This window comes from Poecilia mexicana, unplaced genomic scaffold, assembly GCF_051168715.1.
Source record: "Poecilia mexicana isolate PSO_F unplaced genomic scaffold, ASM5116871v1 scaffold_9, whole genome shotgun sequence".
In the NCBI taxonomy this organism is placed as follows: domain Eukaryota; kingdom Metazoa; phylum Chordata; class Actinopteri; order Cyprinodontiformes; family Poeciliidae; genus Poecilia; species Poecilia mexicana.
Genome location: NW_028263378.1, coordinates 5800063 through 5815379, shown reverse-complemented (window position 1 = coordinate 5815379; position 15317 = coordinate 5800063). Strand labels below are relative to the sequence as shown.

The 15317-nt window shown below is 35.3% G+C and overlaps 1 protein-coding gene across 1 annotated transcript; it reads right to left on the bottom strand.

Moving 5' to 3' along the window:
* Positions 1–262: 262 nt before the first annotated feature.
* On the bottom strand, positions 263–13695 carry nipsnap1 (nipsnap homolog 1 (C. elegans)). The gene is made up of 10 exons (XM_014989809.2): positions 13552–13695; positions 9715–9842; positions 9077–9122; positions 6779–6873; positions 6328–6398; positions 6076–6216; positions 5110–5141; positions 4897–4991; positions 2389–2472; positions 263–906 (listed from the first exon to the last, which is right to left on the bottom strand). Exons 1-10 carry the CDS (start codon positions 13629–13631, stop codon positions 842–844), a joined length of 837 nt encoding a protein of 278 aa, XP_014845295.1. The 5' UTR covers positions 13632–13695; the 3' UTR covers positions 263–841.
* Positions 13696–15317: the final 1622 nt, after the last annotated feature.

Genomic DNA, 15317 nt, shown 5'->3' with positions numbered 1-15317 from the left:
TACACACATTTTATTCACTTTATAAAATAGCAGCGTACACACAAAAATATATAAACTTTAGAGAGGAAGTAAAAATAAAGACCAAACGGAACAATTTGTACTTGTGTTTGCTACCAGTTTAAATATGTGTTTATCAACTCCTGTGCATTAAGTTGTTCAAAAATGAAGTTTCAACAAAAAGTAAAGGTAACTCTATCTTTCAATTGTTTTCTGCAAGTTAAACTTGATTAATTTCCAGGTTATTAAAAAGAACAACGCTAACTTATTTCAAACAGTTCAGCTTTATTTATGAATGTACATTCAAGTGAGTTGCCGATGTTTTCAAAACGCCACAAAAGTCAACTTTTATTTTGAAAACTATTCATAATAGAAAGTACAAGTTTGCACATGTGGTTTCCAGATCTTTCTGCACATCTCAAACATTGAGATAAGTTGATAATGAGGAGCACAGATATACTCTTTTACAAATCAGCATATAGTTCATATTCAAAGTTTTTCACTTTGAAAACTCCCAGAATTTTTTTTTTACACATTTATAATTAAACGTAAATGACACATACTGTGCCCCTTTGAATCTGGATAATTCCTTTTAAGCTTTGTCAGTGTTTTTAAAGCACGCTTTCCCAAATAATTGACAAGTTGTCTGGAAATACAGATATTCTGAAATATTTGTATCTGTAATCCTAACAATGAACCACTGTATAATTTTTAACAACTGGCTGGAGTGCAGATAGGAAGATAGTGATGCAACACAAATCATTCAGCATGCCATTGATTAAGCTGTGGGGGAGGATGATGGTAAGTTTTAGTCATCGAGTTGCTTGTAGTTTTAGTCAACGTGTCACTGTAAAGGTGAGCTCTTGGTAGGAATCATTAATCTAGACTCCATGCTCCTCACCAAAGGCACTGAGAACAGACAGAGACACATATTATGACACAGGCCTTGATAAATTAATGGAGAATAGAATCTATTTAAATCAGCATTTTCTTTCATCATTTAAATGTTTATCACTACGTAACAAATTTTTGGAAGATAATGACTATGCCACTCACAGCCGTAGCAATGCTTAAAAAGATTTGGGTGCAAAAATTTGTATTACAAGGTGAAATTTATTTTTGTGGCCATCAAAATGTTTCTGATATAAGAAACATGTTGACTTGCATGTTTGGTATTATTGAGCTAGAATAACACGTTACGTTCAGGTTTGAGATATATAGTATTTGATTTGAGGTGAAGTTGAAGTTCCTTCATTGTCATTCAATGCCCATTGTACCACAGCCATCACCACTGGCTGAAAAACAGCTCCACAGCATGACTGTTGCCAGCTGGTACTATGGTTTTAGCTTTAAAATATTCCTTGCTTTACTTTTGTTTTTTTCTTTTTTCCTCTCTACTTTAAACTAAAAATGACAACTTTATCATTTATAGTTCAAGGTAGAGAGTAATTCATAATGTTTTTAAACAACATTTTTACCTCCATTTCCCCTTCCAGTTGGCATAAATTGTTTGCTTTTTGTTGCAAATTATATGTTTCAGGTCATTGAACAAATCTTGAGACTAAGTAGGGATAATTTGACAACATAAAATGTTTTTATTTTTAATGACAACTTCATTTAAAACAGGGAAAGACATCTGATTCAAAGCAATGTAGCGCTGTCTGAAAATGTAATTACATCCTAAACATAATAGCTGATGAACCGACCTAGGTAGCATCAGCTGCTTCAAAGTGCTTGTGATAACTGACAATGAGTCTCTCCTTTTACTTTTGAGTAATTTTGCCCCACTGCACTTTGCAGAATTGTATTAAAGTTCAAACATTAACAGCTGTTTTAAGGTCATGAGACAGCATCTGAACCGGATTTGAGTTTAGACTTTGAACTTTGAGTAGGCCACTCCAAAACCTACATTGTGTTATTTTTGGACCCATCAACATCCTACCAGGTGTACTTCTGATGGTCCTGCTGCCTAACGTAAGCAAGCTTAAACTTTAAGTCATAAACTGTTGACCAGATGTTCATCTGCCGGATTTCCTGAGATAGGAGAATTTAATGGTTCAATTAGCAATGGCGAGTCATCCAGATCCAGAGCTGTAAAGCAGCTCCAGGTCATCTCACTACTTCCAACAGGTTTGATTCTGTGATGTATGATGTTATTTTTCTGAAATACTGTTTATCATACTCCACATTTAATAGAAATGAACTTTCATTAATCTTGTGTCAGTTTTTTCCAAAACTGAGACAAGATTTTTTTTTTCTTATCACAAAAGACGCCTTTGTAGATTGTATATTTTCACATGAATGCAAACTCACAAAACAGAAATAAAAACTTGTTATCATTAGTAGTTTTTTAAAAAAAAAAAAGCATTATTGTTGCTGGACTTGTCTTACCTGTATAATACACATTAACATCCCAGCCCTCTTTCTGCCAGGCAGAGTTTCTTGTTTCCTCTCTAGATTGAAGGCTTTCATAAGCTATAAAAACATAAAACAATTATATTAAGTGTGAGTGAATTTATAGTAGATTAAAAAATAGACATTTGTGCATTTAAACATTTTAAACAAAGAAAAAATTTCTCTTTTTTCACCCATTTTTTTATGATAACTGTAATAATCATACATATAATCCCAAAAAGTAATATTTGGATCTGCTTGTCAAGGATTGTTGCAAAACACTCAAAAATATTCTTTGGTATTAGATATTCTGTTTACCACAGTAGTCATAACAGTGCATTACTTCTCTGCAACCTAAAAGTGTTTACATGCAGCTAAAAATGTATGCAGAATTTAGAGTCGCGGTTTAAGATTCATGAGCTTAAAAGAAACATAAAGAATATCAAAGGATAATATCTATCAAGGAGGAACCAACAATTGTTAGTTTGTCCAAATTTGCAACATAGGTTTCTGCTATTGTCATGTGCCATAAGCAAGAAACTTAGAGAAATCCTCCTACTGTTAAGTTTTAGAAAAACATGGGCATTACTACTTATTATTACTAAGAAAATGTCCAACTGCATAATAAAACAGAAGTGACTCTCATTCCATCTCAGTGTTTTGTCTTTAAGTTGATTTTATTTTTAAAGTTTTGAGTCATCTTGGGGAATAAGCGAACATTGCCATCAGAGTCTTTCTAACAGTATGCAAATTTACCCAGGACAAGCTTACAAATGCATTGGTTGTACGCATATTGGAGGAAACATTCAGGGTTTAAAAGTTACTCCTACAAAGCCAAATCCTAATGCTTAATCAATTATTTATGTCTGTAACTGTTTGTAAGTTGATCTGTGAGGAAATGCCTTTGGTTCCACGGTTGCTTGTAAACAAAATATTAAGCATTATCTATCCTCCCCAGCTGTCTGAAGTCTGTGATAAGCGAGATGGGCTTAGCTCAGATCTACAGCCACATCAACCTGGTAATTGTCCTAAAACTGCCTGAGTCAGTCAACAGTAAAATATAGAATAAAACATTCATTATGTCAGAGTTTCCCAAACTGTGGGGGGGCGGGAAGTCGTCTGGATGAAAAAAAAACAAAAAAAACATGAAGACTGTATGCGCTGGGTTTTTACCTTAGAATGGCCCACTCTCTGTTATTCCTGTCAATTTGATACAGTAGAGGCTTCCACAATTCCCATATTTGTGTCCTCTGTCACTTTTATCAGCAGTTAAAACTGTTTAATCCGTTGTTAACATGTTGTAACCTGTTTTTCCGAGCCGCCTTTAAATGCAACATGAGCGCTACGACGCTCGCGCTGGGTTTCCACCTGTGAAGGAGACCTGCTGCTGCTGGGCGGAGCTACGCAGGTGTGTTAGAATCACGGCAGCAAACCAGCAAAACGCAAAGAACTTTTCACAGTTTTTCACCCAAACTAACCGACTGAGTTGAGTAAAGCTGTTGGATGCAGGTAATGTTAGCTAAAAGATGACTAGCTAATATCAATACATCACCTTAAGCTTGCCCCCAAAAATGTAAATCCCCCCCCACTCCCCTCGTCACACGCGTCGTTTCAACCAGACAGCCATTTGTAATCCATAGGGAGGGCTTTGGAAACCACTGGGGGGGCGCAGAAGAAAAAGTTTGGGAACCACTGCATTATGTGTTTTTTTTTTTTTTTTTGCAGTTCAAATATTTCCCTGCCTTTTGGATTGAGTCTCACTCAGTGTAGCTGACTCAGCAGATAGTGTCAAGCATACTTAAGATCATGGAAATTGTTGGATGTAATAATATCAAAACTGACTTTCCTAAAATTGTGCAGCTGTGTGCTTGAGTATTTATTCACTGAAGTCAAAGGTATAATGAATCCATTTCATGGAGAACAAACTGCTGTTCTCAATGATTACGGTTTAAATGAACATGATCAGGTACAATACATAGTGATATACAAAAACATGGAAAAAAAATTGTTTTAAAATTAAAAAAATTATTTTTCCAAAAAATAACTACGCCCAGTCACATAACAAAAGTTCACAAACACTCAGCTGGCAGTGTGCCGTGTTGCACCTTAGTCTGTTGCAGTGATCACTGACACCAGTAGCCTTTAAAATTATATTTAAAATTTATAATCAAATTTGGATATTTTTGGAAATAATCAAGTTCAACCAATGATCTGACCCTCAACAACATTCATAGTTATTTATATAGTCATCTTGGAAAATTGATTGTTCACTCCTCGTTTGGTTGGACATCAGCCCATAAATTCAATTTCAGAAACATGAGCATGAATGAATATTTAGAGGAAGTATGGATTAGGTGTAACTGTCTGCTTAAAATCGATATGAGCGTAATTTACATCTCTTACCGCGAACAAGTTAAAATAGTTACTAATATTATTTTCTTTCATGATTCGTCCAAAAACTCTGAAACATATAAAGACAGACAGCAAGCATCATAAATGACTCACCCCACAAATGATGAACAACATACAGGTCACCAATCTGGGAGAAGAACCCTCCCACTGCCTCATTGTTTTCCTGTCTGTGTTTGATTGCCCTTGCCCTGTAACAGGAGAGGTTACTTTCAGGAGGGAATTGCTCTCAGAGACACATCTAATAATTCCTCAAACAGAAGGTCATGAACCTGATGTCACGTTTCAGGCAAGTGAAACTTGTCTTACCAGCGATTGCCCCATTCCAGCATGGTTCCTGGCTGAAAGACACAAGAGCAAAGACAGACAGCTTTAATTTAATTAATGCATGTCGATTATATTTTATATACGTCGGTAATTTCATCAGGAAACATGTCTTTCTATCTTGAGTCTACATGCAAGAACAAGTGAGACACTAGCTGCAAACAGATGTGATCCGTTTGCTTTCTTTCCTGTGAATAAAGAAGTGACTCCCTCACTCAGTGAGTCAGCTATGAAAAAATAGAAATTATGCAGCAAGGAGACTCAGAAAAAGTACATGAAGTCTCGGGTGAAAATACTGTTATTTTGCAGACAACAATCAATATCCGGCCATATTTGTGTCTGATTACTAGCAATCACAGCAGTAGAAGTGATTACAAATTTACCTTAACGGTTAAATCATTTATTCATTTAATTTCAATGTGAATAGTATGAATGCAAATGGTGAATAATCACAGTCATCAGGAAATAGTTCTCATTAGACTCATTACAGTCATGGGGAAAACAAACTACTTCCAGTGAGTCAATAGAACCACATTTAACTTGAACTAAGTTTCCTATGAGACATTTTGTTTTCAATATTTTCAGTTTTTTAGAGGTTTGCAAACTTTTATTTCTGCACAGCTCTCTTAAGGCTCCAAAGCAGCACTGTAGGTAAACTTGGACTTTGCATGGATCACTGAAAAGCCTTGATCATTTCATTTCAAAGCCATTCTTTTGTAGATTTTTGTAGATCGTCCTGCATTGTCTTCATTAGGTAGTTTTCTGGTGTTCTCCAGAAAACTGCTTAAACCTTTCTTTTAAAGAAGAAGTCACAACTGCTGCCAACTAGTGCATCTAATCAGCAACATCTGGCTACAATTTTCCTTCTGAAACGCAATGGAAAATTAACATTTTATTTTAGTTTTCCACATCAAGCAGCAACCTGAAGGGACCAACACCAACACAAATTACCTTGAGCTTGTAGGTGCGAAGTTCATAGAGGTTTGGTCCTTTTCTTGGTAAAGGTTCATTCCAAAAGCTAAACTCCAGAAGAAGCTGATTTTGCCTTGAAATCAACATTTTAGCCCTCTCTTTCCGGAACTCCAAGTACTCCTAAAATGGTTGTTAATTTAAAAAAAATAATAAAAAATGCATGAAAATGTAGACGAATGAAACAATTTGTTGGTCTGCTATAGTTGGAAAATAAAACTGCTTACATCATACCTTGTTGGCTCTTAATTTCTGCAGGCATTCAGTCAGAGCTGGATAGCCTCCTCTATATCGCCACAGATGCACTGAGCAACAAGAACAGCAGATGTCACTGTAGCCCTTCACTAAGGCACATCCCACCCACACAGCTGTGGCATACAAAACCTTCATCTCATTTCCAGCTCTCATTTTTTCTGAATGCTCCTAATGTACACCATAAACTGTAAATGAACATATGTAGGAAGAAAGACAATGGTTCGAGTCGTCAGGGGAAGTATCTGCGCTTCTGCAGGCTTCAGTCACACTCTGCCAAACAGATTATGATCAAAGTGAAGCCACTACAAGTAAATGTTTGAGACACTGAGACAGAAAAATGAATTTTCTCCTGCAGGATCTAGGTTCAATCCAACTTATCAGTCTTATAAGGTTTCTGTCAGTTCCCATTTAAGCTTTCATTTCAACTTACCAGCTTGATCCTGCTCTCCATACCAGGTATTCCAGCTTCCAACAACTTCACATGGGAAATCTTGATCCTGATGGAGTCTTCTTTGCACTTCAGCCCTACCATCAGCACAAAAATGATCAATAAACAGTATAAAACATATAATCTGTGTAGTTTTTTTTGTGTTTATAAAGTATTGTTTAGATTATATATCAAAGCGAGTTACTCCACTTACTCAAATGCTTCAATTAAACATAATCTAATAATGTGCTGTCTTACTTAAGGCATATGAACATTATATTCTCCAAAAATTAAGAAAAAAAGAGTTAATTTTTACATTCTCAGCTCATTCTGTGTCAGACAAAATAAAACAAAAGACAAAAAAAATAAAAATATTTAAATTTCATCAGCCATCAGTGTAAGTATCAAGAGCAAACTAATTGGATATCGCAAAATATTGACAGTGTCTGTTATTATCTATCAGTTCTTAAGATGTTGACTTTTGTTTACAACCTAATTAATCAAAAGTGGCCAGAATAAATACAGGTTATTGGTTTACGATCTACTTCTACAAAACAGAAGCATAATTAATCCAAAGGGTGTGGACTCATCATGTTTTCATAATTTAAAACTCACCACTTAAAATATTTCCCCATTGCAAAAGTATTCAGAAGCCTTTAACTTGATTTCCATTTCGCAATGTTATGACTACTAACTTCAATGCATTATTTAATGATAATTATAAAGTAAAAGAAAGAGGATAGGTAGATTTAATTTTTTGAAACGTAAAAATTTAAAACGTGTGTTGGGCCTTTTAATCTGATGACTAAGTCCTAGAATTCTATGCAACTAAAGAGCTTCAGTCGTCAGAAGTGCAGCTGTTCTACGAAGATGTTAGAGTAGAGCTACTATGTTAAGATGGAACAGATTATCTAACCAAGAAAAATCAATGGGTCTGTCTGCAACAGACAGAATACATGCAAAGTTAACATTTGCATTCAGGTAAAACAAATATTTTCCAGTCAAATCTGTTTTTTTGTTCGCAATTTTAGGGTTTGGTGTTGATAAACACATGTTGCATGAATTTAACTGGCTGCAAGATTCACACAACATGAATGAGTCAAGAGGTTGAAAACAAAAATACGCTGCGCGGTGGGTTTCCTGTGGCAGTCAGTGTTGCATTAACAGTCCTTACTGTTATGGGAAATTTTATTTAAAAAAACTTCTCAGATTGAAAAAAAAATGGAGAAACTCAAAAGTTTAATTTTCCATCAGGAGAATGACTCCTAACATCCAGGCAGAATTACAACTTCATAGATGAAAGCATTTGTGAAAATAGCCCTGTCAAAGTTCAGACTAAAATCAAATTGAGAATATGTGGCAAAACATAAAAATCCAAGTCCATTGAAAATAGCTTGGGCTATTTCACCCAAAACACCTGAAGCTTTAATTGCAACAAAATCTGGTGCTACAAAATCTTGACTTAGATGTTTGAATATAAACGAATAATCCAAGAATTTAAAAACATTATGCAATATACTTCATACATTTGTGTTGGTCTACCACAAAATTGCAGTGAAATGCTCTTAAGTTTGTGATTGTAACACATCAAACTGTGAAAAAGTTAATGGTCTGAATATTTTTGCGAGGCATTGTATGTTTCCCAAATATGTAAGGTTTTCATTTGCAAACATGTGACACTAAATTGATCCTGCTGATGGAGAGAATGTCCTGATAACCTTTTCATGGATGCAATGTCTGCGCCTGCTGTGGCTGCTCAGAAACATAATGCATCACGTCTAGTAATTCTTTCTGCAGGCGATTTGTCTTTTAAGCAACTTTTACAAGCAGACTTCCTTTAATGCTTAGACCTCATGCAACTACATAGACAACGAAAAAACTACTTTGCTATCTTCTTACTGTATTAACTTGTATTCGTAACTTTAAATATCCCAGTGCAAAGCAGCAATTCAGAAGAGTTCACAGTTTTCTCATTGCTGAGGCCGATGTCTATACAATCAGGCTATTTATAGATCTCTAAAATTTGCATCATCTGGCCTTTCCTAACAATCATGTGGAACCAAACCCTGTCACTAGCAAATAAGTCATTGAAACCTCAGTAAACATTATGCAGGAGTGCAAATCCGTTGCCATCTTCAACTGCTTCATAGCTCTCCATTCTTCAAAGGTTAAACTGACAACACAGTTTGACACAATATATTGAAAAAGTAAGAAAAAAAACTCCCATAAAATTTACGACAAAAAACACAAGAAGGAAAGCGAAGTTAATAAAAGTAATATTTCACTCCAGGTAACACTCACTCCAGGCTGTTGTACTCATCCAGGCACTCGGGTTTGACGTTGTGAACTTAACAAAAGAAGAAAAGAAAAGAGACGTAGTTATCAAAGCTTGTGTTTTCTTTTAAAATACACAATCAAATTCTCCAACAAAGTAATTTCACACCTCAATTCAGCAGACTTTATATACAAAGCGGTTTCACTGGCACAAGGTTATAGGCTATGGCTGATAGAATGTTCCAATTGAAATCTCTGCACAGCATGATGTACGCTGCATAAAAGATCAAAGTCTGGGGAAAAATGGTAATTTCTTCTCAGGAGACAGACACAGTTATGATCTCAGACTCTAAAGAAAAGACTATTTTTTTTCTGATGTCATAAAAAGGTATAAAATTGATACATCATGTTATCAACTTGGCAGCCGCCCGCTTCCTGTGCATGTGTAATGAAAATTTCAGTTTGCTCTCAGGTCCCTGTGGTTCAGCACAGACTGGATTTAAACAAACATAATTTATTTAGCTGTTTTCTGTAGAGATATGTGGCTAAATAGACAAAAAACAGAAATCCTCTTTTTGTATTTTTCAAGTCTTTGAACCTCAGTAACCCCACATCTAAAGCCAATAACCCTTTCTTTGTATGTTAGTAAAATACCGTGTGCCTACACTGGATTTTATACAGGTTGCTGGTCTCTTTCTTTGACAGCAGGTTGGAGTGGGCATCTTTCCTCGCATCCACCTTGTGCACAAATAAGGAGCGGAACCAGCCTTTGTCGCTGCTTTCTGAAAACCTCCTACACAGAAACGAGATGAAAGAAGCAAACAAAAGCACAAAGAACAACCATTAACAGAGAAATGTTCAAATAATAATAATAAAAAACACAACTCAAAGGATTGTAGGAAATGTCATGATACATGGGGTAAAATATAGTCATGCTGTTATCATCTGAAATGAAAAATATGCATAGTGTATCAGGGAGTGGGTTGAGTGGAGCATAAAACTTGTATTCACCCACTGGATAGATATGTGGGAAATATTTACTTAAATCCTAAGAAACTCAAATCAGATTCTGATTACTAGTAACAGTAAGTTTTGAATAAAAAGTATTTAGTTATACTTCTAGACCAATACTTTTTCAGGCTGAGGAGCCCTTAACCCAGGAGTGTCAAACTCATTTTGGTTTAGGGGCCGCATACAGCTTAATCTGATCTGCAGGGGGCCACACAAGTAAACTCATTGCAAGATTAAATAGAACCAATAAAAGTGGACTTGTTGTTGATTTTTATATTAAACGAATTTCACTTTTACAAAATATATTATGAATAATCTCAGTTTTTAAGAAAGGTATCTGCAATTTCAACAATACTTTTACTCAGTTAAGCATTTATTTAAGTGCATTATGCATAAGAACTGATCTCAGTGATTGTACAATGTTGCAAAACATTTATTCACAGTTTTTGGAACTTAAAAACACTGTCCTGCATCACAAAATACAACAGACAAAAGTTAAGAAAAGATTTAAAATCAATTTTCAACATCTGGGAAGCAATTTGAACAAATTATCTGGCTTCACACATTTGAAATCTTAAGTGTCAGCTGTTTTAAACAGACATTTGATTAAATACATTTGTTGATGCATAAAATGCATACATATAGAAAAACTTGCATACATAACATGTATGTATGTTAGCATGCACGAGAAATATGAGGTTGCCAGGGCCAAAATAAAAAGCTGGTAAAGCATAGAATCTGGCTTGTTTACAGAACCTGAAGCTCAGTGCTGCCATCTGCTGTTAGTTCCACTGCAGTGTTGCATCATGTTGTGCTCTCTGAATAAAACACAGCGCCCCTCGTGGATAGTATAGGAACTGCAGATTTTCAATTAAACGAAGTATATGTTTTTTCATGAATAATGATAATGCATTTAGCCCCCGGGCCGGACTAAATCGTTCGGCGGGCCGGTTCCGGCCCGCGGGCCGTACGTTTGACACCCCTGCCAAGTCACGGACCACATAACTTAAATTGCCCCACATCTTAATATATAATGCAACCTGAAATGAAAATAGTAGTCTCTTAACTCACATATAGTTGTTTTCTGTTTTCATCCTACTGAGAAGAGTCGTGCTTTTTGGTAAATGTGACTGACCACGACAAAACCATGAACACGTCTACTTGGGCATTTTGAGTTATTTATAGATTCTGGAAGTGTGGAGTCTAAGCTTCTCAAACATAAAGAAAAAAAAAAAACAGAAGTTGTTGTTTATCGAGTGTTGTGAGTATTAATAACATTTAGAGTTATTTGTGATTTAGAAGCACAAATATAGACTTAAGTTGCTTTAGCAGAAACAAAAAAATCATTTTCTGCACCAGTGAATATAAAAATAATCCATCCATTGATAGAAATACTGATTTCTATCAATGGTATTTGTTTATTGTATTTAATTAATTAATTTAATCATTTTTAATTAAATAAAAATAACAATAGCTGTAGACGTGTAAGCCGAGCATTATGAAAACCAAAGAACATGAACTGAGTCGAGTCCTACTGATAACCGCATAGAGCCGTTCAAAGGAATCCAATCGCTAGTGAACGAGAAATAAACATTTTCAGCAGATGTGACTTAGCTTTCTCTAATAATATTAGTAGTCCTGGAGTTGTTTTCTTTCCATTGGTATCTGAAGCTTTTCTTTTGAGTGACTTAATTTTAAGCCAGTTTTCCATTATTATTTTCAACACAATCCTTTGGTAAGCTAGCTGTAGCGTCGCACGAGCCCACGTCACGGCAAATAAACGGTCCTTTACATGCAGTACCCCGCGGACCACTTGGGGCGCCCGCGGACCACCAGTGGTCCGGCGACTAACGGTTGAGAAAGACTGTTCTGTAGCACCCAGCGGGTGGTTCTAGACAAAAATTTTTAGATAAGTTAAAATGCACCATAAAACTTGCATTTGTATTTTGAAATGTTCTTAACGGAGTTAAATTACTACAAGTTCTATTTCTTATAATACAAAAGAAATAGAAAAATAACAGTCTTGTAGCAGAAGTATAGCGATTATGTTTGGTTATGTTTTGAATAATGTCTTTGTTTGTATGTGACGTTTTGCCGCCCAAAAATGCATATATCTGTTGAAGCTTCAAGTTTAATTGAAGGATGTGGCTAAATTGTCATTATCTTTACATTAATAAATGTGAATTACTTAATTTTATCAAAAGTATAAAACACAATGTTTCAGTGAAATTAAAATTTCAAATTCAAATGTGAAGTTTTTTTTTTCTAATCCAGAATTAGAGCTCAAAGCAGCTCCCTCATGTTTAAAGTGTAGTGACATCAACAGTCACTAACCTTTTATTTTCATTTCCAGATGTATTTGCTTTAAATTAATTGCCGACATTAATTTTGCACATCTATTGTACTGCATGTGCTGCTAATGTATGGAGGAATTTGTCTACTGTAATCCAAGAAATACATTAGTTTAACAAAATGTAAACTGTATTATGGGAAACACCCCAGTCTGAAAACTATATTATTCATCATGTTTACATAAGCTGTAGGTATGTTTTTGGTGTTCTAAGAAAAAAAATTATAGATAAATAAAGGTATATCGAAACTAAAAATCTAAATTTGTATTAGTACAAAATAATCATATCCAATATTAAACAGGCCTGCGACATTCAGCTTAACCTCCAATTCAGTGACTTCTGTTGCTTTTTATAAACTCATGATGTCTAAATCCTTTCAAAACTGCTTCAATTAACCTCAATTTCTGGCTTTTGCAAAGGATTTGAAATGTCACAGGAAGAGTGAGTGATATATCCCCCACACATATGGATTAGGGAGAGCTGGTTCCATTTTGTGCTTTTTGAAAGCCATCTGTTAGTGCACATTTTAAGGCTTTCTAAAACCCTCAAACTTTCAGGGTCAATGAAACTCCTCATTTAGTAACATTGTGGGCTGAAGACTTTAATTAGGAGGTGTGATTAACCACAAAACTTCCCATGAATTTTTCAACAAAAGCATATGTTGTGTTTGAATTATGTTAAAATCAGTCAGAGCGGAAATTAGTGCTGATGGAGGCCCTAAATGTTCGTGTAGTGTGCTTTTGCAGTACAAGGTTCAGAGGTCTAGCAAATCATTAAAGCAGGTTAGCGAATGGGTCTTAGATAACATTTAGGACTTATTTTTAATAATGCAAATTTATATTAATCTATAAGAGAATTTCAAAAGTCAAATACTGAAATAAAACTTGTGGATTTCTAACAGTGTGCTATTACAGTCTAAAGTCACAATTATAGTTTTGGGGTGATTTTCATGATCTTAACTCGAAACAAAGAAAAAGAACATAAATGATGTTTCTGAATGGTAGCAGATCGATTTTGAAACGTATTAAGATGTTTTCCAACTTTTTACAAGTTCATGGTTTTGCTGACAAACTTAAAAATCTCCTGACTAACAGGGTACAATGTTCATCGTCCAGTTTGAAAGGATGAAAATAAACGTACCTGGAGGCTTGGTGTAAGTAGACAGAGCACCTGTACAGAACGAGTCCTGCTCTCTGCACAGATCTGCAGCTCACCGCCATGTTCCTCTGGAAAGCGAAACAGTTGTCTGACGCTCAAGCATTCCCTGCTGGTTAATGTTTACCTCTGGTACTGTGAGGTGAATTGACAGGTAATCAGATGGGTTGAAAACTGCTGATACGTTTTTGCCCTCCAGAGGTTAAAAACATGCGTGACTCTGTGAAGCAATGATCCAATGTGCAAACTCGACCTGCTGATAGGGTCTGAGAGAGGTGCAGGTTGGGGTAAAGAGTAGGTTTACATGTAGATTGTGTACAGCTTGACATCTTGTAATTGCATCAGTTTTGATATTACTTAAAAAAAAAACATTTAGGAATCTCTAAAGGTGTTGACACATCTCCAAAAGACAATAGATGGTCATATAAATACTAGCTTTTTATTCAATCTTTTGAAAGCAAAAGGTAAAAACTTCAAGTTTTAAAGGCCTTGTGTCACTAAGCAATCATGCAGCTGTTTTTTTTCTCCTTTTTAGATTAGTCATTTTTCACTCTTTCTGGCTGAAAAGAGGCATTTTGACTGAGACGGTACAGAATAGTCAGGTTGTTACCCTTCATTCAGTTGCTGACATTGCCTGAATTTCAGCAGACAGCATTCAGCATGCCGACACATTCCAGAATGAATCCTCTTCCATCTTCTGTCAAATAGATAAATAAGTCACTGGAAGCTATGCAGAGTCATCATATTGTATCCACAGGCTTCACAGCTGCAGCAGATGTGTTTCATGACTCAGTGCAGGTTTTCTCTCCTGTGACTGTAAATTCACTTTGAGACTTTTGTTGGTAATCAAAGCTAAAATTTGTTATTTTCTGTAACTGCATTAGCCTAATACTTTTTATTTTCACCAAGGTTTGTCAATTACACCACAGTAAAAAGCCTGGAAACTGACATTACCATCATTTTTTTTAAGTCTTTTGACAGGCGATTGTGTATCCCAGCAAAACATTCTGTCTCCATTTATCTTTTGATACATTATTATCAAAATAATGGCATTATAATTTAGTCAGAAAATAAACTGCAAGTTTCCTTGTGCGTTGTTCTTTTATGCTATTTAAAAAATTCATTTACCAACTTTTGTTATGAATGTAACTAAGATACGATATGAACAAACAGATCTGAAAAGGTCAAAACCACAGAGCAATCTTTGCAGTAGTTTTACAATAATTTAGATCACTAATTGACCTAAACTAACCTCATTTAGATTAGATTAATTTTATTCTGTATTTTCTCTCTTTAAAGAATTAACTCAGTTATATGTTCAGTGGTATTTTCTTGAGTAATAGATTATTACATTACGCTATCCGTTCCCTTCGCTGTGTACCACAAATTTATTGAACAGTTATGTAATTTCTACACCTCATGTGATCCCCTAACATGACAAAACTAATTAAATACACAGCTTTTTAGTTGTATTTATCAGATATTTAAACAAAAATATCTGGCTTGGAGTTCATTTTTGGGGCGCCTGTGTGTGGGGGAGTTACATGCATCCAAAGTGACATTTTCCTATATCTACCACAGTTTGAGTTTGTCTTGCTGCTGTAAACAGACCTGTTACCTAACGGCGGACAGTGGTTCTTTCATAGCTGGGTTTTTCTGTTAAACTAGTCACGCTGTACTTAGATCCTTTTTGTGCAACCCACTTTCATTTCTTTTCAAACACAATGCAGTGCTCTCTGATCCTCTCCATC

Coding starts and splice junctions, on each gene's coding strand:
- nipsnap1 (XM_014989809.2), bottom strand. CDS start 13,631: ATGGCGGTGAGCTGCAGATCTGTGCAGAGAGCAGGACTCGTTCTGTAC. Junction 6,874..9,076: donor GATGAGTACAACAGCCTGGA/GTGAGTGTTACC, acceptor TGCTGATGGTAG/GGCTGAAGTGCAAAGAAGAC. Junction 6,217..6,327: donor AGAAATTAAGAGCCAACAAG/GTATGATGTAAG, acceptor CAACCATTTTAG/GAGTACTTGGAGTTCCGGAA.